The sequence below is a fragment of the Natrix helvetica genome (genome assembly GCF_964273705.1).
Source record: "Natrix helvetica genome assembly, chromosome: 2".
NCBI classification, from domain to species: domain Eukaryota; kingdom Metazoa; phylum Chordata; class Lepidosauria; order Squamata; family Natricidae; genus Natrix; species Natrix helvetica.
In genome coordinates this window covers 215909286-215932719 of record NC_138552.1, presented here as the reverse complement: position 1 = coordinate 215932719, position 23434 = coordinate 215909286, and the positions used below count along the sequence as shown (strand labels likewise).

General features: G+C 43.2%; 1 protein-coding gene across 4 annotated transcripts in view; it reads left to right on the top strand.

Annotated features, from left to right (window-relative positions):
* The first annotated feature begins 437 nt into the window (after window positions 1–437).
* The window catches only part of FRMD1 (FERM domain containing 1), a 65054-nt gene continuing 42057 nt past the window's right edge, over window positions 438–23434 (top strand). Inside the window, exons 1-2 of one of the 4 annotated variants that reach the window (XM_081945251.1) lie at window positions 438–716; window positions 20487–20686. In XM_081945251.1, coding sequence (XP_081801377.1) covers window positions 20591–20686 — 96 coding nt within the window. In that variant the 5' untranslated portion in view covers window positions 438–716; window positions 20487–20590. Of the gene's footprint in view, window positions 717–783; window positions 1088–3635; window positions 3765–20166; window positions 20272–20486; window positions 20687–23434 lie in introns of those variants that run through there. The other 3 variants (XM_081945252.1, XM_081945253.1, XM_081945254.1) reach the window with 3 other exon arrangements.

Genomic DNA, 23434 nt, shown 5'->3' with positions numbered 1-23434 from the left:
GGGATATCTGAAGAGGGGACAGCCCCCCCCCCTACGAAGCCACTTGAAAAGTGGGAAGGGGCTGTTTCTGGGCTCCGGCTGCTCAGTTCCACGAGGCTGGTTCCTGGGTGAGCTTCCCAAGCATCAGGAGCATCGACCTGAACTGTAACTATAGTGGCTGCGCGATCTCTTGGGTTGACGAACCCACCCACCCCATTCATCCCAAAGGGGGGTGCCCGCCGCTGTTCAAGGAAGTGGGGACGCTGGGCTTTCTCGGGGTGACTCCGTCTTTCCTCTGAGAAAGCGACAAAGCCGCCCTCTCGGCTGTTTACCAGCACCACCGAGCGAGGGCGGGAGGGGGAGGAGGGGGGCATGGCAGGAGCAGCGCCGCGATTGGCAGCCAATTCGCCAGGCCGAGAGCTCGACCGCCCCCAGCTCACCCTTAATCCCAAAGGGCCAGCTGGAAGGGCGCCTGCCGAGGCTGAATTTCCGCCCTCCGCCAAGTCCCATCGGGTCCCCCGCTTTGTTGAAGGGTCGACGGTACCTCGCCATTGAAGAGGATCCAGGTTGACTCCTCTTGAGTTCCTTTGGAGGGGGGAAAGGAGGAGGAGGAGGAGATTAGTAGTTGCGCCCGAGAAACAGAAGCGACCGCGCTTGTCAAGAGTCAAATTAATTACACTCCCTCCCCACCTCCCTCCCTTCGTCGGCTACTCGCCGCTCCGCACGCAGGATTAGCCGTAAGTACTAGCTATTCCGTCTCTCTCGTCCCTCACACGCGTATTTTTATACGTGTGCAGACACATGCACGCGCGCGGCGTGTAATCCACGTTTCACACGATCGGCCGGGTAGACTGAAGGGCGTCGTTCCCCTTTCCAGCATGCTTTTGTGAAACTTCCCGGTTAAGCACCCAGCTTAAAATCTTTCTCGCTGCTTGCCTCCTAGACTTGTTGTGTTGTGTTGTCGTTGTTAAACGTTCGCTCGGCGGTGCTTAGCGTTCAAGAGTCGCGTGCCAAGCAACAGGTTTAAGCAGGCATCGGCTTCGGAGAAACTCTTGAGTGTTCATTTCTTAGGCTCTTGGGGATAAAGCTTTCCTGAAGAATGCTTTGTGTGAGTGTGTGAACGTGTTTTTTAAATGTGTAAGGTAGCCTAGCTCTGAATTAACACCCCCCCCCCCCCCGCTAATGATGGTTTAATTTTACTTCTAGGTTTTGATCTGCGGTAGTTTCTAAGAGTAAGCGTCGGAAATAATAAAAAAGTTACCATTGAAGAAACAATGACTATAATTATAAATTCCATGACTGTAACCTTGAACAGATAAACAGGTTTAGAATAATGATGCAAACGCTCAGCTGAATCCCTGGCAAACTTCAGAATTTCTCCACGTTTAATCCTCCTGCCCTACTCCACCCCGCTGGGGTTTCCCCCTGAGTTTTGTATGCTGTTCTTGAGTATCAGTAGTATTAGACAACTGCATTACAGAGATAAGGTGTGTCTTTTAGTCTAAAATACTAAAATACTGTGCTGCATCTCAATACTGCAGTATTGAGATGCAGCACAGTATTTTAGTTTGAAACTTATTTTAAAATTCCAAATATATTCTATATGTATAGAATATGCATCTCACAAATTTATCAGACAACTGAATTTAGGAATTGCTATGAAAATGTGTTGTTCAGGGGAGTTCATTTAAATTTAAAGATAAGTTGTTTTCAGTGGAGAAGGTAAAATTTCTGTACTCCTTCAATTAAAATTATGTGCTTAGGGCTGCTTCAGACACTGGTGTGTGTGTGTGTGGTTTTTTTTTTTTTTTACCTGCGAGGCGTAAATTAGGAACATTGCCATCTGGAAATATCATGTGTGCATATTTTCTGAAGTTAGTCATTTTCCTCCAACTGCCCACATACCAAATAAGCAACATTACCTCCTTTAAGAATGAAAGGTAATAGAGATTTAACCCAACTATTTAGCTTCTTGTGAACATGATGGTCACCTGTGTGTGAGTTGGGCGTCACCTAAATTGGTTTCATAAAATAAATACCTACTTGGATAAATTATTCATCTTGCTTTCACGTGGCTTCTTTAAGATATATAGAATCCCTGATTCACATATCACTTAATGATATCTCATTAAATCTCATGGCGGATTGTTTTGAGATCTGCCCCCTTTTAAAAGATTTTCTGTAGTTGTACTGTACAGTAGAGATTTTAAGGTTATCCTCTCTTGCATGCTTGTATACATAGGAATCAGCAGTCAGATGTGGGTGAAGGCTTTCCTGTGTTATTTTTCTGTGTATTGCGAGAACGTGTGAAGAAGAAAGCAGGAATAGACATTCAAGCTACATCGTAGATGTCTCATCTTCAATGGATGGAATCTGTGCATTTATTGGAAATTTATTGAGTTAGGTATCTTGCACAGTTGGGACTCACCTAGATAGCTTAACTAAACTAGGACTGATTCTTCTTGTAGACTTGCTTTGCAGCACATGAAAGATAGCGTAAGAGGGGCTGGACCTGGAGGCAAATCTTCATTGTGGCAGCTCCATGTCTAGGGGAGTATGGCATGCTGCCCGCCTCCCCCCTCCCAATTTTAGAGCTCTCTCTTGTCATTCTGAAAGGCCACAGAGTTGAGCAATTGGAGTGTGTCCCTGTGCCATTGGCCATACTAGTTCCTAAAAGATATGAAGGGTGTTTTAATGATATTTTGTCATAAAAGTTGCATTGTATTCATTTTGCATAGAAGCTATTTGCATGTTGGGGAAGAAGAGGCAGAAAACTGGACATTTTAGTAAGGTGGACCTATGGGAGAAGGATGGATTTGGGGAATGAAAAACAAAAGGGTGGCCTGTGCCACATGTTGCTAACATGTGGAATTGTAGCTTATGAAGAAAAGCCAGAAGTCACAGAATTTGGGACCACCGGTAGCCAAATAAAAATTTTACCGGTAAATATTTTAAAAAGTATAGATAATATTGTGACATATAAAACAAACTCTGTAAAACCAATTTCTTGATGGACAATTTTAATATTTGTTTTTCTATACAGAGGAGAATATAAAATGGGAATAGCTCCATCTTCAGTCCTAACTGAGATGATCCAGATTTCAACCATCACAACAACATGTACATCTCATAGTAAAAGTAGTGAGAATCAAAATATGTCAGAAATTATCTGTATTTCCTGTCTGTTTCCCAACAATTGCGAGTTCCTTTTTTTCACAGTCTGATTTCCTGATCTGTAGCTATATAAAAATACCTTCTTCATCTTATCTGATTAAAGCACAGCCTTGTCTCCTGTAAAGGATTGAAATTTTTTTCCTGGGGAACTGATTCCAAAAGCAGATACAAAAACAGACACCGAATATTAAGTCTCATGTCTTGAATAATCTGTCCAATGATCAGTCTCTGCTTTTGTAAGTTATTTTCAGCGATGTTCTGTTTAACCATCTATAAAATCACCTTGAGCGTTTTATTGTTTGGCACTAGTTCCCATATACTTCCTCAATTTTGATCTATACGTTTTGGCATTTGGACAAATTATATCCAGTGTTCCAGGTTTCTTGGTTGGATTTAACTTTCATTATCAGTACAGTTGAGATGTATATGTGTAACTGGTAGAGAAGGTGAGTTTGGTAAATGGGAGCATGTTGGAATTAGTGATGCTTCCTGAGAAGAGGAAAGAATGGAGGGTATGAGTTATTTTCTCACTGAGATCCAGAATTAACATGATGAGGTCTAGGTCAGAGTGAAGCTGTTTTCCTACTGCAAACCGAGCTTATGTATGCAAGGTAAGCCAGTATTTTTTTTCATATATTTAACAGGTTAAAAAACAGTACAGGTAGTCCTCAACTTACAACAGTTTGCTTAGTGACTGTTTAAAGTTACAACAACATTGAAAAAAGTGAGTTATCACCATTTTTCACACTTACGACCACTGCAGCATTCCCATGGCTGCATGATTTACATTCAGATGCTTGACAACTGACTAAGATTTATGACGGTCACAGTGTCCTAGTATCCCCTTTTGCGACCTTCTGAAAAGTAAAGTCAACGGGGAAGCCAGATTCACTTAACAACCTTGTTACTAATTTAACAACTGCAGTGATTCACTTAACAATTGTGGTAAAAAAAGTCATAAAATGGGGCAAAACTCACTTAGCAAATACCTCACTTAGCAACATAAATTTGGGGGTCATTTTTTTTGGGTCCTACGTTGAGGGCTACCTGTATTATTTGCTCCATATACTTAATGGGTAATAAACTAGAGCTAAGAAGCAGCAACTTCATTACCTTTAAAAATGGCAACAAAATGATTCACAAGTGAAGAAAATAAATGGATCAGTGCCAAGAAAAAAACCTACAGAGTTGCCAAGATATTTAGATGTAATCTTTATTGGGGCAGGTTCTCCTATGGTAAGAAAATAATTGCACCAGAGCAAAAGATGCAATTGCTGGCTCAGTAAAACTCTGATGCTTTGGGCAATTCGAACTTACTTTCCTTCCTTCCTTGGCGCCTGTTTGAGGTTCACCTCATTATTTATTTATTTATTGCAAAAGGGTCCCCAAGGGTTCATGGTTGAGCTGAGTTTTAAATCCAGGATGTTCTTACAATGAAGAATGCTCCTACTTACTATGGAAGTATTAGACTTCTAGGACTGATTTGTTTGTTTCAATAGACTAACTCTAGGACTCTGCTAAAAAAAACTAGAAGTAAAAGGTATTTTTCTACCTCCAGGAATTAATGTTCAATTTGAATAATAGACAGTAAAGAGGGCACACAATATGGTGCGTGCATGGTCTTCATGGAATTCAAATTATGGCAAACTCTGACCCTGATGTTGGCCCAATTTGTGATTTCCTAGCCTTGTTCTGAAATCTTGTGTTGAGGTATGGTTGTCTCAAAAAGTTATGTACAAACGTTTATGTAAGCCAGATTCTGCATAAGGATTCAAGCTCCTACAGAGATGATAGATAGAGGATGGATGGATGGATTAGATGGATTAGATTGAGAGATAGAGAGATATGGTTAGATTAGATAGATGATAGATGATGATAGATGATGATAGATGATAGATAGATAGATAGATGATAGATAGATAGATAGATGATAGATACAGATTTTATATGCATAGATTTCAGTGACTCAGATGTTTGCACTCAGCACATGGATACTGAGTAAAGGACTGGAAAATCACAAGAATTGGAAAATCTCAAGGTTATCCCTAGTATTGATTAATTAAATTTTCCCTAATCAGAATCCTGTAGTGTGTGGACTTTACTTCCCAGAATTCCTCAGCAGGCATGGCCATAATGTATATATTTTGAAGGTGACAAATTTGAAGAAACTTTAATTTATCAGAGTTAACCTGAAGGGGACAGTGGAATCCTTGAGAAGAATTTGTGCTATGTATATAAAATAGAATCCTTCCTGTGACACATTCATCTGACTATCAACTCATGGTCATCCTTAACATTAGCTAAGAAAGAATCACTGTTAAGAAATACATTTCCATCCTTTTTTTCCCTCCATTGTCTGTTGTGTGGACATCTATGCAAGAATTGTCCACATGATGTTCTTCCCAGCATTAGTCTGTAGCTCCCATGTGCTCCCCAGCACCACAAGCCATAGTACTAGCTCAGCGTGATCTGAGTTCTATAGGAGGGCTAAAAGATTCCAGGTTGGGGAAAGCTGTCTTAAGTTCTTTTGACCTCTAAGTTTTTTTTGCTTTCCAACCTACCCCCCCCCCCCAAACAGGATTATTTTCTAACTTGAAAAGTTTAGTTATAAATCCCTGCCTGGAGGATTGACAGAGGATAATAAAATAAATCTTGTTAAATTATAAATGTACTGAAATAACATTGTTCTAACCATCCCAAAGGCATTCTCTCAATAGATATGGTATCTGCTATGTTGCATAGGCCAATAATTTTTCAAGCCTTGCCCTCTTTTAGTGGTTGTTGTAATAAAAAAAAAACCAACAGGATTGTTCACTATTTTTGATGAAAGAAAGAATGTGAAATGTTTATTAATTGGCTGATTTTCGGGTGGAAGAATGCACGTTTCCAGACAGTATACAGAGCTTTTATATAACCAGGACCAACTTTTACTTACAACTGAATGTTCTTGGGAGGTACTGCATATGCTGGAATGCATAGATATTGGCTACAGCATCGGTTATTCAGTGCAGAAAATGGTGAGTTTTTCCTCTGCTTAGAGGAGATACAAAATGCAAGAGATACAAGATAGAATTTATAAGAAGCTCCACATCCTTGCTAGGCAGGGAGCATTAAAAGCATCTTGCAAAATGTTAAGGACATCTTAAGTGGGTTGATGTATATAATAATTTTGTCAAAAGGAGTGCACTACTTAGCAATCTGCTCAAGCATTTTTTCCCCCACAGCTCTTCAAAAGCCAAAATCATACAGAGTAAAAGCTCTACTCTCACCTTGAGCTAAGGATATGCAAAATGATTAAGAACTGATATCTGTTTGAAGACTTCCATGCTTCCTCCCTCTCATTATAGTTGGGTTCTCCCCCTTCCCCAGCCCCCATATATTCAGGATTTCTTCTTCTTTCATGACACCTCCTGCCATTCCACAATAATAGTTAGGAAAAGCACTGCTACTGTATTATTATACAACAGAGCAGAGAAGCTGCTAGGAATGAATGTTATGAATTTGAATGCAGTTCACCTTATTGTTTGTGCTAATATATAGGAGAAAAGATGGTGGTTTTACTTAACTTGATCTTTTTTACTTTTACCTATGTCTTTGTGCTCTTTTAAAAAAAGAAAAGAGAACGAATCGAAGCTTATAAAAATCCAATTCATTTCATTTCTTTTTTAAAAAACAACAACAGTTCTTTAAAATGTGTTAGCACTGGCACGAGCACTTAGACTTACAGTATATACAGCCCTTATAGCCCTCTCTAAGCAGTTTGCAGAGTCAGCATATTGCCCCCAACAATTTGGGTCCTCATTTTACCAACCTTGGAAGGATGAATCAACCTTGAGCCTTGTAGGATTTGAACTGTTAAATTTCAGCCAGCCGGCAGGCAGTAAAAATAGCCTGCAGTACTGCACTCTAACCACTGCGCCAACAAGGCTCTTAGGAACTATCCTACATATTATGACTAGTCAACATCTTTCAACCTGGGTCAATAGCATTGCGTTCCCTTCCTCTGTTTTTACTCAATCTTTTCTGGAAATTTGCTGTTGTTGAACATGGGAAACGGGAGGAAAAAGTTCATAGTCTTCTGGGTCACTTTCCAACATTCCAGGTATAATAAATACCCTGAGTAGGTCAACTGTCTCATACACACATGTTGCAATGAGGCTGGGACATTTACTTCTCAGAGATATTTTCATTGGTGACCAACGTGGATGATTGTGGGGACCTCAGAAAGAAACTTTCTCATCATCCATTCTGTCTCCAGTGAGCTGACTGTGTATGGATCGACACAGGTTGTACTTGACTGATGACCGTAACGGAGCCTACAATTCTGGTTGTATGTTGTGACAGTTATAAGGCAGCTCACCATGTGACCATAATTGATTTAAAAAATTTTTTTTGCAGCAGTTATTAAGTGAATGCCATTAAGCGAACCCATTGTTCGTTTAGGACATTTTTTTTAATGGAAACTTGAAAGAAATGCTGGTTTCTGCCAAAAAATCCAATACATTGTGATCATGTGATCCCAGGACACTGCAAATGGCCATAAATGTGGGCCAACTGCTGAGCCCCAAAAATACAATCGTGACCAGATATCAGAAATTTGAATACTGGTTATAAGGAGCTTATTTCCGGCTCACCGTAACTTCAGTCGCTATTATATCAAGAACTTATATCAATTATAAGTCAATTATAAGCCAAGAACTTCCTGTAGTAATTGTAGACATTCATTTACTGCAATTGCATTTTCTTCAAGAGATTCCCCAGTTACCACCTATGAAGGTTCTAACATTATTTCATCCCTGGTTGTATTGCATACTAGAACATACTAGATACTAAATGTTGCATGTGAATTCATGTATATCAGAGCTACACCTCAATTTTTTTTTAATGGATGAAGGCAGGCCATAAGGATTTAATTTACTATATATCTTCCCATTCTATTTTGTTTGCATGTCGTGCTTCTCTTTAGTACATCATGAATGTTGAAATCTGCAGTATTGAAACAAAGATGTGTTGTCATAACAAAGATATTGCCCATTTTTGTCTTGATTGACTGCTCAATTTTTCAACAGCAATACTTACTTAACCTTTGCTGATAGAACAAAGTCTATTTAACTGTATTTAGATTTGGAACCAAGGAATTTCCTAGTATGTGTGACTACCACAGGAATCGTGCTACCTTCTGTGTTCCATTCTTGAAAAGGGAGTTCCTAAAGTCAATAAAACTATAACTAGTGAATTTGGATTTTTGTCTGACAATGTGGGTCTTTTGTGCTGTTTGTTTACTTGTGTTAATTTCAGGTATTCATGAGTAATGAGTGACACATTCAGATCCAATGATTGACTTTTGGGCTTTTGGCCAAGCAATTTTCACTTAGCTGCTTACAAGAAGGATGTTATTATTATTCAGAACAATGAAAGTGAGGGGAAGACTGAAATCAAGAGTAAATCACCTGCTTAATTTCCCTCCTTTCACAGTAAAAGTCAGAACTGTTGCTACTGGACTCTTGTACTGAAAGTGCTATAGATAAAATAAAATAAAAACTTGGCTTCTGGTATACAGTAATGGGTCAATAAACCTAAGCCTTTGATGCTCTATTGTATTTCAGGAGCATAGCAGTAACCATGTTCATGGCTCTTGTTATCAAAGACTCAAATGATGGATGTTTGGGTGCAGCTTGTTCCGTGGCAATGATACAGTACATGCACGTTTCTCAGGTTTAATCCTTTGTTGTTGTTGGCCTTCCAGGTAGGGCTGGGAAAAGGCCCTCTCTGAAATCCTGGAACAAGTGCAAGTATTCAGCTAGATGGGCCAGTGATCTAATAAATCAAACTTGCCTTCATAATCGGATTTAACTGAAAGAAATTGAACCCAGAAATTGAACCCAGGAGCTTCACTGAAATAAAGCACCGAATTCTAATGAGAATCAATTGCTTTGAGAGAGATCTGGTTTGCTGTGCATCAGAAGGAATTTTAATTGATAATTCATTAGAGGAGGTGATGCACTCAATCATTTGTTTCATAGGCAACAATATTTATGTAGATATAGAAATTAGGGAAAGCAGAAGGTGTGTGTGTGTATGTTTTCGTAGATTTTCATGGGTGTAGGTATGCTGGTTGTATTCGGGTCTTTTCCCGTGTAAGATTGAGATTGTCTTGGCAATGTTTCAGTGAGGTCTCACTCGCCATCTTCAGGCTAGGTTTTGGGCTTAAAGTTTAAGCCCAAAACCCATTATACACACACACACACACACACACACACACACACACACACATACACATACACACACACACACATCTGAAGTCATATCTGGTTTGCTCGGAGGGTCATTTTAAGCATTCCAAAGGCTTCAGGGAAGCCTCCGGATGGTCCCTGAAGCCTTCGGAGCAGTCAAAACGACCCTCCGAGCAAACCGGAAGCCAGTTCCCGAACTTCCGGTTTTCCCATAGGGCTGGTTTTCTTCGCTCCGGAGGCTTCACGGAAGCTCATGAAGCCTCCGGGGGGCGGGGGGGGCTCTTTTCGCCCTCCCCAGGCTCCTATAAAGCCTCTGGAGCCTGGGGATGGCGAAAAATGGCTTTTAAAAAGGGTGAACTCAGCTGGCCAGTGCACACATACATGCTGGCCAGCAGACAGCTGACCTGCCATAGGTTCGCCATCACTGATTTAGAGTGTACCAAAGATTTCATGCAGCCTCATGATATGAGAAGGAGGTAAAATGGGAAGGGGGTGGAAAGGAATAGCCTAGAAGAGGAATGGCTGGTACTTTGTGCATGATTATTTCGCACTGTGGTTTTATTGTATGCCTCGTGGCCCTTCTGTTTCCAACCTATTGAGCATCTTTCCATGTTAACGGTATTTTCATGGATAGTTGCTCGCTAGATTAACATCTAAGTGTTCCTCTTCCCACTTCTTTACAGCTGACAAAAAGTGTGGTTTTCTTTCCTTTTTATCAATATAGAGAATAGGCAAATTTTCCAGGGCGCTGCTCTGGAGAGTCCAAGCAAGGGTTAAATACAGCCAATCTGCCCAGAACTGAATTGAACCTTTAAACCACGCCTCTGGTGCTGATTATCTTCAGTTTTTTTCAATTCAGCTAGCCCAGTGGACACGCTTGAGTTTCTCTTCAATTCTGGATAGATTGCTTGGACTCTCAATTGTATTTAAGGATAGGAAAAATATTCTAAAAATTAATTTGGAGCAGGCTTGGTGGGGAAAGTTTCGTTTTGATTCTAATTTGGCCATTCTCTCACCCCTCAATCCTCCCAGTGCCCGGGGCTCACTCAGGCACTGCTGGGTCACAGACAGCTGTTGGGGAGGTGCGTGGGTCGGAGTGCTGCCGCCACTGCCACTGCAGCAACCCCGCTGAGAGCTCTGTTGCCACCGTCCATGCTTTTTACAAGCCGGCATTCGGCACGGCTTCTCAGGGCTCTCCCTATTGCTAGCGGCAAATTTAAAGGGCGCAGGAGGTGGCAGGGCGTTCCGGCTGCCATTTTTGGAGACCTGCCAGTTTCAGTTTCAATTCTGGCCGCATGCTGCAGCTGTCTAAAGCCTGACTCATAGCAGGAGCCGCATGGAGGCCTCATTGACCAGGTAGACTGCTGATCTGGCCCCTAGCTTTTCGGATTGAGGCGGCAAGGACTTGTGGTCTCCTGGATCGCAGCCCTTACTCTCCTGCTTACTCTCACTCGCACTACACTTCTGCCTTGGCTGACTCTAATCCTGCGACCTTCTGTGTCTCTTCTCCGAGCGCTTTGGTCTGCAGAGGGCTACTGTGAGGTGGTGAGTGGAGGTGGTCCCTACCTGTCTCAGTTGGGCTCAGTATTAACACCATTGCAGATCAGGTCCCAGAAAACACTGAACCAATGGGGGTCTCCTCCAGAGCCTTCTCTAGGCAGGCTGGCAAGGCTGCCAGGGAGGCCATCAGAAGCAACAAACCTTATTCCAAACCCAGGCCTAAGCAAGGATCGGGGCAGGATAAGGATGCTATACGCCGCCAGAAGGCCCTAGAAAAACAATTCTCCAAATCCCAGCAACAGGCCCAAGCCTCCCAATTGGCGAAACCTGAGGAGTCCTCCATGGAGGTACCTCTAGCCCAGGCTCACCCTATCTCGGATAGGGTGAGGGGAAGGACAGGAATTATCTCCCACGGCCTCCCTGGCCATGGCAGTTTCCCCAGGCCTCTTGATGGCAGATCAGGTCGACCTCTTCGCCTGCCCCTCGGACCTGGAGGAGGGGCCAGCCCCTGTGGGGCCCTTGGCACCGCAACTACCACCTCCGAGGCCCTGCCCCAAACTTCGCCCCGTCGAGGACCAAGGGCCCAACCTCTCAGCAGAAATGCAGGAGGTTATCGACAAGGCTATATCCCAGGGCATTGAAGCAGTCATGCAACAGAGGGGCAAATGCACTCGCAAGAAACGCCATTTAGAGCCCCAAGCTGCTCCCAGAGCAGCATCTTTCACCCAGCCCCCATTCCTCCTTGGCCTCTGAGGATTCGGACTGGGAGGAGGAAGACATATTACCTAGGCAGGAAGCCGAGTTCTCTGGGGATGAAAGTGGTTCTTCTGAAAAATTTACCTTCTCGGGCCTATTTAAACTGACCAACTTCAAAACCATCCTGGATAAGGCTAAGATAGCAACCCCATCAGTTCAGGTGACCCATGACTCAGATGACCTATCTGGGGACCTCTTCGAGGAGCCTATGTTGGCCCAGGAGATAGTACCAGTCCCCAAACTCTTTCTCAATATGGTTAAAAAGCAATGGGCACAACCAGCCACCATGGCTACCCCCAGCAGTAATGATAAGAAACTGTATACGGTAGATGCCAGTCTGGAGGATTTGCTTAAACTACTTCCAATTGACACACACACACACGTGGCAGCTCTTACCTCTATGTCTGTTCTCCCCCCTGACTTACTAGAGGGACTCAAAGCAGAGGACAAGAAAACTGAGAATGCTTGTCACAAAGTTCACCAGGTGGCGGCATGGGCGATTAAAACGTCCGCCTTGGCTTCTTTCCTTTCCAGGGCCACCCTACTTTGGTTGAGGCAGTTACTGACAAAAATTCCAGCCAGGGACACCAAGTTGAGGCAAGATATCAATAAGATCATAGCAGCCACAGGGTATACCGCTGATGCCACTGTGAGCGCGGCCAAATTTGCCTCTCGAGCCCTAGCATCTAATGTCACCACCAGACGACATTTGTGGCTCAGACACTGGAACGTGGCCATGAGTTCCAAGTGGAAGCTAGTCACAGCCCCCTTTAAAGGGGACAAACTTTTCGGGGAGGTCCTGGATCCAGTCCTAGTAGAAAATAAGGACAAAAAGAAGGTGATGCCATCGGTCACGAAGAAGTCTGATCAGAAGGGTTCCAACTCCTACAGGAGGCAACCCTTTCAGAACACTGAGCCATCCTCTAGCTCCGCTCCATTCCATTGGGCGTATTCCCAGCAAGCTGATCGGTCCCAGGACCATCAGTCCTTTTGCGACAGAGGTCGCCAGCAACACTATTCCAAACACCTCTTTTGGGGGGGTTCTGGCTCCCGCGATACAAGTGACTATCAAAGATCAGCTCCCATAGGAGGGCATCTCCAGTTATTTCATGCCAAGTGGGAGCAGATCACGTCGGACCAGTGGGTCCTACAAACAATCCGCATGGGCCTCACCTTGGAGTTCCTCTCCCTCCCCCCTGCCACTTCATCAGATGCCCTGTCCCTTCATGCCCAGTCAAACCAGCTCTCATGGAACATGAGAACAGGCATCTCAGGGATATCAGGACCATAGAGTCTGTTCCTGCGGGTCAGGCGGGGACAGGATATTACTTAATCCTATTCCTAGTTCCCAAAAACTCCAGGGGGTGGAGGGGAACCTTAGATTTAAAAAGGTTAAACTATCACATAACCTATCGGAGGTTCAAGATGCAGTCCCTATGGTCTATCCTGGGATGCATCAGGCCAGGAGATATCTTGACATCCATAGATCTCAAAGAGGCCTACCTCCATGTACCCATCCGCAAAGCCCACCGCTGGTACCTGAGATTCACTTACGCAGGCCGTCATTACCAATATTGAGCCTTGCCGTTCAGCCTGTCATCAGCCCCCAGGACATTTACAAAGATCCTCGCAGTGGTGGCGGCCTTCAGATCCCATCCAATAAGACTACACTGCTACCTAGACGATGTCCTCATCCAGTTGACATCTCACCAACAGGTGACCCGGGACCTGGAGTACACCATGCAGGTACTTCAAGACCACGGGTTCTCCATAAACTTGGAGAAAAGTCATCTTCTCCCAACAACCAGGCTGCAACATCTGGGAGCCATCATCAATACCATCTCCTGCCATGTCTTTCTATCTCCTGAGCGGGTAACGAGCATCAAGGAGAGGGTCGCACAGGTTCAGCGGTCTCCCCTGGCCAAGGTCGTTCAGCCATCTCAGCTACTAGGCAAAATGATCTCGTGCCTGTCCATCATCCCGTGGGCAAGACTCCATTCTTGCCCCCTCCAGTGGCTCCTGCTCCCTTACCAAAGGGCCAATGAAAACAGTTCGACGAGGCTAATCCCGGTCTCTCCGAAAGTACGTCGTTCCCTCAGGTGGTGGATGTCGCCTGCCCTAACGAAGGGCTCCCCCTTCAAAGAACCGATCCATCTCACCATCACGATGGACGCCAGCCTGTATGGATGGGGGGGGGCTATTTCCACAGTCAACTTGCACAGGGCAGGTGGTCCCCTTCCGAGGCCACTCACAGCATCAACTGGCTGGAGCTGCGGGCAGTCCGGTTGGCCCTCCTTCATTTCCAGCCAGGCATACAAGGGCGTTACGTGAGGGTACTGATGGACAATGTCGTGATGAAGGCACACATCAACCACCCAGGGGGGACTAGTTCCAGATTCCTGATGTCAGAGGCCAACGTCCTAGGTCAGTGGGTGGAGAAACACCTCCTGTACCTACAGGCGGAACACATCTCAGGCACGACCAACACTCAGGCAGACTGGCTAAGCAGGGCCAGGGTCGACCACTCGGAGTGGCGCCTGCATCCACACCTGTTCCAGCACATATCCCAGAGGTTCGGCTGCCCACAGGTAGACCTGTTTGCCACCGCATCCAACATGCACCTCCCCAGGTTCTTCACGAGGTTTCACAACCCACTTGCCGAGGGAGTCAATGCCTTGCACTGCCCTTGGCCGCGGGGACTGCTGACGGCCTTCCCGCCATTACCTCTCCTTCCCAGAGTCATCCGGAAGATCCTGTCGGAGGCAGCGGAGGTACTACTGGTAGCACCGTCCTGGCCCAGGAGAACCTGGTTTGCAGACCTGGTGAGTCTCTCTGTCAAACCTCCTTGGCGGATTCCACCGCAGGAGATCTCTCTCAGCCAGGGGGCCCTTCAACACCCAGAGCCCCAGTGGCTACAACTAGCTGTCTGGCACTTGAGAGGGATCTGCTGAGCAGAGACAGCCTCTCAGCCAAGATGATCGGTACCATCCAAGTGTCCAGACATCTGTCCACGACTCAGATCTATGACGCTACGTGGAGAGCCTTCGCCATCTGGTGCACTGCCTGTGGGATTTCCGCTTCCTCAGCCTCGATCCCTGTTATCCTGGACTTCCTACAGGACGGCCTTGACAAGGGCCTGGCACCCAACACCCTATGGCAGTGATGGCGAACCTTTTTCACCTCGGGTGCCAAAAGCACATACGTGCGCGCTATCACACGAACTCGAGTGCCCACCCACATAACTTAATGTCCCCCCTCACCTGTGTGGACCATGCATTTTTGCACAAGGCTTCCTCGGCACTCCCTGCTCTGGCTGCTTCCCCTTGGATAACACCCAGTGAGGGGAGAAGTTGCTCTGCCACTAGCGGGCAGAGATTGGGGTGGGGGTGGGCGGATGCTCAAGTGTGCTCCTGTGTCAAAAAACCTTCCCTTATCATTCTCCTGTGTAAAGATTGGGCCCTTTTTACAATGGCAGGTGTGAGTCCAGTTGCTAAATTCTCCCCTTCTATTAAAGAGGATCCTGGGCACTACAGTCAATAGACAAATGAGGAAGGGAGCTGTTGGCACAGGGGAAAGAAAAGTGGCAAGAAAAGAAGAAAAAGCAGCTTTTTTCCCTCAAGGTGGCTGCTCTGGTTCCCCCCCTCCCTCGTGCTAGTACAGAGGATCCTGCCTGGTCCCTGCAATCCAAAGGGAAATGAGGAAGAGAGCAATCTGCATGAGGGAAAGACAAGCAGCAAGGAAATAAGGAAAAGCAGCTTTTTTCCTCTCAAGGTGGCTGCTCGGTTGCCCTTTTCTCCATTTCAGCACCACTCCATGGAGCCTGCCTCACCCCCCATCGCCCAGGTCCTCGCTTCTCCCAAGCATTTCTTTGCCTATTTAATTTTCCCTCCGTAGCATTTTTCCAGAGCAGCCAGCACGAGTGAAAGAAGCCTCTTGCCGCTTGTCTTCTCCCCCTCCTCCCTGCTGACAACTCTCCTCATTTCCCTGTGGATTCCAGGGCAGGATCCTTTTTAGTAGCAGGGGAGGGAGGGGGGAACAGAGCAGCCAGCACGAGTGAAAGAAGCCTCTTTTCTTGCCGCTTGTTTCCCCCCCCCCTTTCCGGCAGCTCTCTCCTCATTTCTGGTTTGCATTGGGCTGTTTTTCGTCCTTTGGAGGCTTCAGGGAATCCTCCCGAGATTTTTTTAAAAAGCACTATTGAAAATCAGCTGGCCAGCGGGCGCATGCGCACTAGAGCTGACAGGGCAATGCCTTGCGTGCCCTCAGAAATGGCTCCGCGTGCCGCCTGTGGCACGCGTGCCATAGGTTCGCCATCACGGCCCTATGGCGTCAGGTGGCCGCAATTTCCACCATCCTGGCTCCAGACGAGCACTCCTCGCTCGGTCAGCATCCTACCATCCACAGTTTTCTCAGAGGTGCAACTAACCTGAGACCCCAGTGGTTCACAGATATCCATCTTAGGACCTCAACGTGGTTCTGTGTGCCCTCATCGGTCCCCCGTTTGAACCACTCCGGACAGCCAGCATTAAACATTTGACATTTAAGACTGTCTTTTTGATTGCCATTACCTCGGCATGGGGAATTTCGGAACTGGCTGCCCTGTCCGTCAGAGAGGACTTATGTTTGATTCAACAGGACAAGGTAGTCCTCAGATTGGACCCGTCGTTCATGCCCAAGATTAACTCCTGGTTCCACCGCACCCAACAGATAATTCTCCCGGACTTCTGTCCACACCCTAGACATCCGAGAGAGAAACGCTGGCACTTGCTAGATGTTCGCAGGACGCTCCGCAAGTATGTCAAGTGCACAGCTGGTTTTCGACGCTCTGAATCGCTCTTCATTTCCTTCCAGCCGGCTTCCCAGGGCAGGAAGGTGTCCTCATCGACGATCGGTAGGTGGCTTAGGGCCTGCATCACCCTCGCCCATGTCCTACAGTCCAAACAGGTGCCTAGCCACATAACGGCACATTCGACTAGGAGTGCCACCACCACGGCAGCCTGGGTGACTCGGGCACCGATTGAGGAGATTTGAAGGGCGGCCACCTGGACTTCGTTGTCTCCGTTTGTCCGGAATTATAAGTTGGACAAGTTTGCATCAATGGAAGGGGCCTTCGGAAGGCGAGTTCTTCAGGGCATTCACACCAGCGGAGAGACCCTGAATGCAGCTGCTTCCCACCCTAGTGACAATTAGCTTGGGTATGTCCCTTGCTTGGACTCTCCAGAGCAGCACCCTGGAAAATGACCATTGTCTTACCTGAAGGGTCGTTTTCAGGGCCCTGCGAAGGAGAGTCCACCCCACCCTGGGGTCTAGTTCCACTGATCTCAGTTCAGAGTTGAATTCCAGTTGAATTGTTTGTTTTGTTGGATTTGTTTCCTTTGTTGGACTTCTCAGTGCGCAACAGTTCCACATCTTCATTGAAAAAATCTGAAGATAATCAGCACCAGAGGCGTGGTTTAAAGTTTCAATTCAGTTCTGGACAGATTGGCTGTATTTAACCCTTGCTTGGGCTCTCCTTCACAGCGCCCTGAAAACGACCCTTCAGGTAAGACAATGATCATACTCCTATAATATACTGCTGCCACTGGGGAGTGGAGATGGAGGGGGTGATTTTATTATATTAATTTATCTGATTCTTTTATTAGTTTTGTTGTTTTTTAATGTGGTTTTAAATTATGTAAGACGCTTTGAGTCGCCATGGCGAATAGGTGGCAACATAAAATAAGTAAGTAAGTAAATAAATAAATAAAAAAAGTCTGCAGTTGCTCAGTTAATAAATGGAGATGTTGCTGATAATCTGGCTGGATGGCCATATGGTGAAATATTTCTATATCCTCTAAGATTAATTTTTTGGGGGGGATGGCAGGGACTGTCTGAGTGCATGTTGACTCCTAGTAACTGCCTGGACAAGACTTGCAATGTTGGCAGCTTTCTTGGCAAGATTTCAGAAGTGGTTTGCCATCGCCTCTTTCCTAGAGCCGTGAAGATATGACTGGTCCAAGGTCACCCACTTGGCTTTGTGCCAAAGGCAGGACTAGCCCAGTGACCTAATAATGCCGCAAACTGGCTCAGCAGTCAGAGTTATTGATTATTAATCTGTCCTTCCAGCTTGTTGTCATATTACCACTACTGCATACTATATATACATCATACTATCATCACTACTGATTATTCATGCCTGTTGTGCAACTATGGTTCTTGTAATGACGGATTGTTTGCCCATACAACTTTGTTCAGCTTCTAGTGCTGAACCGTTAGAGGATGACTGAAACTGAACATTTGAGAACTGTTAACGCATCTACCTGAAATGCATTTTTAAAAAAAACCCATCTCTTCAGTCCAGCGTCTTTCCTTTTAAATATCAGAACCAGAATGATGCTTTCAACGGCATCCAAAAGAAGAAAAACGGGGGAACTCTTAAAGCTGTTTTCCCTCTGAAATTACCCATTTTTCAATATTTTTAGAGCAAGAGATGCCAAGTTCTTTTGGTTGTTTGTCTGTTTTGGAGTTTGGCATTTTGGGGTGAGTGGACAGAGAGGTATTTTGAGACTTCAGAGTAAATTCACAGATGCCTCTTGGTTTAACTTTGCATGCTAGTTATCATTCATGCATTCCAGAAACTATCTTGTTTGGAAACCTAATCCATCATTTAGGAACCATTGATATACTACAGGCAGGTTTGGACTGATGATCTTAGCTGCAAGTTTATCTGGAAACTTAAATGATACTCATCAAGGTTATCTCTTTTTTCTGGACTGAGCTGACCTCAGCTTTGCAGGGAAAGTACATCAGATGGTTAACAGAGGAGATGTGCTTAAGGGTCATTTGCTGGTCATCAGCACATTTTTAAAGAGAACTAACTTGAAACCTTGGAATCAACAAAGATAATTTCTTGAACTATGTCAGTCTTCCACAATACTAATCCTTCAAGTCTGTCACTTTAAATTAGATTTAGAAGCCAACTAAAGGTGTACTTCTGCTTAAGGTATTTTAACAGATGTTGGATGATATCAGTCATGCATGCTGTGGTTGGATCCTGAACTGGATGACAGGAGGTACTAATTAAATGCACTCTCAAGTTCCTGTACTGAGTTTTTTGGCACCCACTTTCAATTGGGGTGGACATGGGAGTTCACTGGTTAAATTTGGGGTAACCACACTTTTTCAGTTCAACCAAGATTCATTCAAAACTATGTAAAATATATAATATTCTAAACCATTCATTGTATGAGAATCAATCTTGCTCCAAAGGATAAGATTTGAAGATTGTCATGTACTTCGATTCACAGAGATTTTATTTTTAATTTATATTTAAAGTGATTATCTGCCACAATCATGTGACATAAGAACTCCAAGACAGTTAACATATTCACTGCACATCTTAAAACGATAATTGCTTAATAAATTCATGAAAGGGATTTTTACCTATTGGCATAAATTCTGAATTGGCTCAGTTAATTCAATATCCTGCTGTTTTCCCAATCATATTATTAAATTCATCGAAACTAGAACTGAAGCATGGAACACAGAAATCAACTATAAAATATCATCACTATGTAATTTATATTCTGCAGAATTAAAATATAAAATATGAATAATTTAATCTTGTGTAATAGAACACACTGGCGTTCCAGACAAATTTTAAAGATCAAAGGAGAAAATAGACATTGTTATCTAGTGTCTTTATAAAGTGGAAAAATGGAAGAAAAAAACCCATTAATTTCCATTTCGGATATGAAGTTGACACGTAGTATAGAAAGTGGATCCAATATATTTCTATTAGTGTGTTGCAAATCAAGAATTAGTGACTAGATAGAATGGAGCAACAATTATCATTGCAGAAGTTACAGGGCGCTTTTAACAATGAAAGAGTCTTAACTATTTACAAACAGAAAATATGGATTTGTCCCCCCAGTCCCTTTCATTGGTTACAATGCACTCTTTTGCTCATCTATCCAACAGCATCACTGTTTCTCAACCTCGGCAACTTTAAGATAAATGGACTTCCAACTACCATAAATCTCCAGCCAGCCATACTGGCTGGAGAATTCTGGGAATTGAAGTCCACTCATCTTAAAAGGTTGAGAAACACTGATTAGGTGCTCTCATATTGAAGGATTAACTTATCTCTGCTTAAATACTGCCATCTGTAGAGGCACTGCCTACTTAGAGAGATATACTAATAAATGGTGCCATATTACTTACATTTCTACTGCATGTCTCATTTCCCTCCTGTTCCAATGAAATCAGATGCTACGGTAGATTACAAAGAAAAACTTACCCACATACTTCCACTAATACTTTAAAACCCACATGATTGCTCCCACTTCTGAGTCACCTTTAATGGTATTTACTAATGACTTTGTAATCTAGGGTCCAATGGTCTAAACAATTTCCCCCCCATTATTCTTATTGCCCCTTACGCTGCTTTCTCTCTCTCTTTCCAATGACTCAGGACTTTGCTTTCTAAAAGCTGAGTATCACATAGGGAAGTGTGAGCGGAAAAAAAATCAACCACCAGTAATTCTGGATTAAGATTCTTGGCACACAGGATAAAGTAGCTGATTCAAAAGAAGGGAATGCAAGCATGTGGATGGCACTTTCCTGGGCCTCCCTGAGATAAATTTCCTGGCTGGTTAGTGGCCCCACCTACTGTGTAACGTAACCAGCTGCTAATCAGTAAAAGAGCTGACTAATGAGAAGATTAGTTATAACTATGCCAGAGCTCAGGGATGTTTGGTGGTTAGAGCTGCTTCTTAGAATGAAGCTACGAAGAATCCTTGTTTGATGTATAGGCTTCTTGCTACAAAATCATCCAACCTTTTCATTCTAAGGATTTTTATTCCTCAGGTTGGGGGAAAAAAAACCGAGCAAAGTTGGCTTGATTCCCAAGGCTCCGATTGCGTTGTTGTTACTTGACGGAGCGGTATGAGAAGTTTACAACCAGTTCTCCAATGAGCAAACAGCTATTACTAAAGAAGATGCCTTTGGATTTTAGGAATGTCTGTGTCCTTCTGCCAGATCGAGACCAGCTCAGTTTGACTGTCGGGGTAAGTGTATCTAAGCTTGTTTCAGAAATCCTTATGAATAACACAGATAGGTACCTGTGTTATTTAGAAAGTGTAAGGAATAAACTAGAGGTTCCACGGATTTGCAATTTGAAAAAAAAAAAATAAAGCTTGTAAGCTGAAAAATAAGTCTCTTTTAAAAATAGATCCATATTAGCATAAGTTGGATCTTTTTTCCCCCTGAAACTTCTTTTCATATTTGTTTGATGTTTTTGTAGCGTTAGAACTCTAAAAAAGTTTTTCCTTTGAGACTGTTGATTTCATTGTGTTAATTTTTCAACCTGGTGGACCTGGGAATCATACTTTGCAAGTTTTATTATTCTGTGTATCTTCCAACAAAATTATGTAGCACTATATTCTGAGAATTTTCCCTTGTAGGAAAATAAAAGTTGAAAAGTAGTGCAGGTAGTAAGGTAGAAAATGAATGAATTTGGAATCTATGATCCCTATTGGAGATATCAATAGAATTATGTATCTCTATAGTGTTGCAGGTTTGAATGCTCGGGTTTTTCATGTGTTTAAAGATCTGTATTTTAATAAAAATTGTTATCAGTGAAGTTAAACTTCTGTCAGGATTTGCATGTAGTTTTTTTTTAAGTGCAAGATACACCTGCTTAGGTAGATTCCCCTTAGCTGCCTGTTTCAAAATGTGTATTTTCTATTTCTAGTCATGCACAGACCTGTCTATTTCTTTCTTTTTTAATCTGTTCCGTCACTGAAGAGAAAAGTATCAAAGAAAGAAAAGAATGGGAAGCTTACCGAGCACTTTAAAATCATCTGGGAAGATAAACCATGGAGTTGTGTGTTTAGAGTAAATTGTCAAAGGACTATAATTCATTCTCCCACTTTGGTTTTGAATAACATGGCCCTTCAAAAAGCATTTAAAAAAAACAACACAAATAGCAAAAAAATGTTGAATTTCTTAATGTCTTTGCAGCTCATCTATTTGTGTGGTTTCATACATTGTGTCTGCTTACTTCTAAATACCATAATTTTTATCACCCCTTTTAATGCTGGATATTCAAAGTAGTTTTTTCTCTTTTGATGTTTATGTGTTATAATGCACATCCTGAGGTGAACTGATCTAGCACTTACTTACTTACTTATACCATATATAGAGCCCCTTATCTTAAACCAAACTCTAGCTGGCTTATTTTTCTTGCCTCTCTTATACCATCATTATCAATTTCCCATACTTTGTTATTCTACTATTTGTTCTCATCCTTCCTCAAATTGCTGCACTTCAGAAACTGAATTAAAGTTCATCAAAGTGGACCCACTTTGAATAATGGCTGTGTAGTAGAAATGAAGGGTGCAAAGCCATTATCTCTGGGAGGGTGGTCTAACTTTGTATATACATTTCTTGAATGGAGCTTTTCTTCATCATAATTATTCAGTAAACTGCCATAGATGCCAATGAGTTCATAATCTTTCTGAATTTGTAATAATACTAATAACCCCTATTATTAATAATATTAACCCTTACTAGATTCAACTTGTACTTTATAAACAGTGTTCTTCAACTTAGCTTTGTGACTGAATACCACAACAAATATTAAGCCTGTTTAAAGTCTAGATTCCACATTATGCTGTTTTTTGAGGAGTGGGGGCAGTCAGATCACCCATAGGAAATTACCTAGAGCAGAGGTGGGTTGCCAATTTCTTTACTACCGGTTTGGGCGCACTCACTCACACGCGCAACGCTTCTGCACATGCGCAGAACCGACAGCAACCCACCACTAACCTTGAGTGGATTTCTGCTTCTCATATGATGTCCCTTACTGATGTTCTTCCCATAGATGAATTTCAGGAATGTTTTATTTCAGGATTGCATGGTTGCAAAAGCAGCCTCTCCACGGCACCTTTTTGATTCTGAAAAAAGACATGGTTGCTTTAATGAGTTGCATACAGGTGTTGCCTTCATATTCCTATACATGTTCATTCTGTTGAGATAGGAGGATTTCGTTTCTTCATATGGGATATAGGTCTATATCATGACTTATCATATAGAATGTTAGAAAGTCAAATTATGGTTCCCTCCAGTTTAAAATAAGATTTTTTAAAAAAATTATGGCCACTTTGTCTTTTATAGCTTGCTTCATGTTAAACTTTTCTGCTTTCAAATTATCTCTTTCAGTAGTTACAATATATTATAAGCAAAATGTTCTTATAAAATTGTTCCCTAAAAATGAGAAATCTATTTAATGGAATCATGCTTAAAATATTCAAATTCCCTATGATTTCCATAGTACAGGTAGTTCTCGTCTTACAAAATTTCATTTAGTGATTATTCAAAGTTAAAACGGCAGTGAAAAAAAGTGACTTATGACTGTTTTTCACAGTTACGACCTTACGTCATCCCCATAGTCACATGATCAAAATGCAGATGCTTGACAACTGGTTCATACTTATGACCACTGCTGTGTCCCAAGGTCCTGTGATTCCCTTTTGCAACCTTTTGACAAGCAAACTCAATGGGGAATCCAGATTCACTTAACAACCGGGTTACTAACTTATCGATTGCAATGATTCACTTAACAACTGTGGCAAGAGAGATCATAAAATGGGGCAAAACTCACCTAACAAATGTTTCGCTTAACAACGTGCATTTTGGGATCAATTGGGGTCATATGTCAAGGACGATGTCTTTCATAAGACTTCAGAATGGACCTTTATATAGAGATCAGAGTTAAGAACTTTAAGAGGCCACATGGCTTACATTGCCTTCAA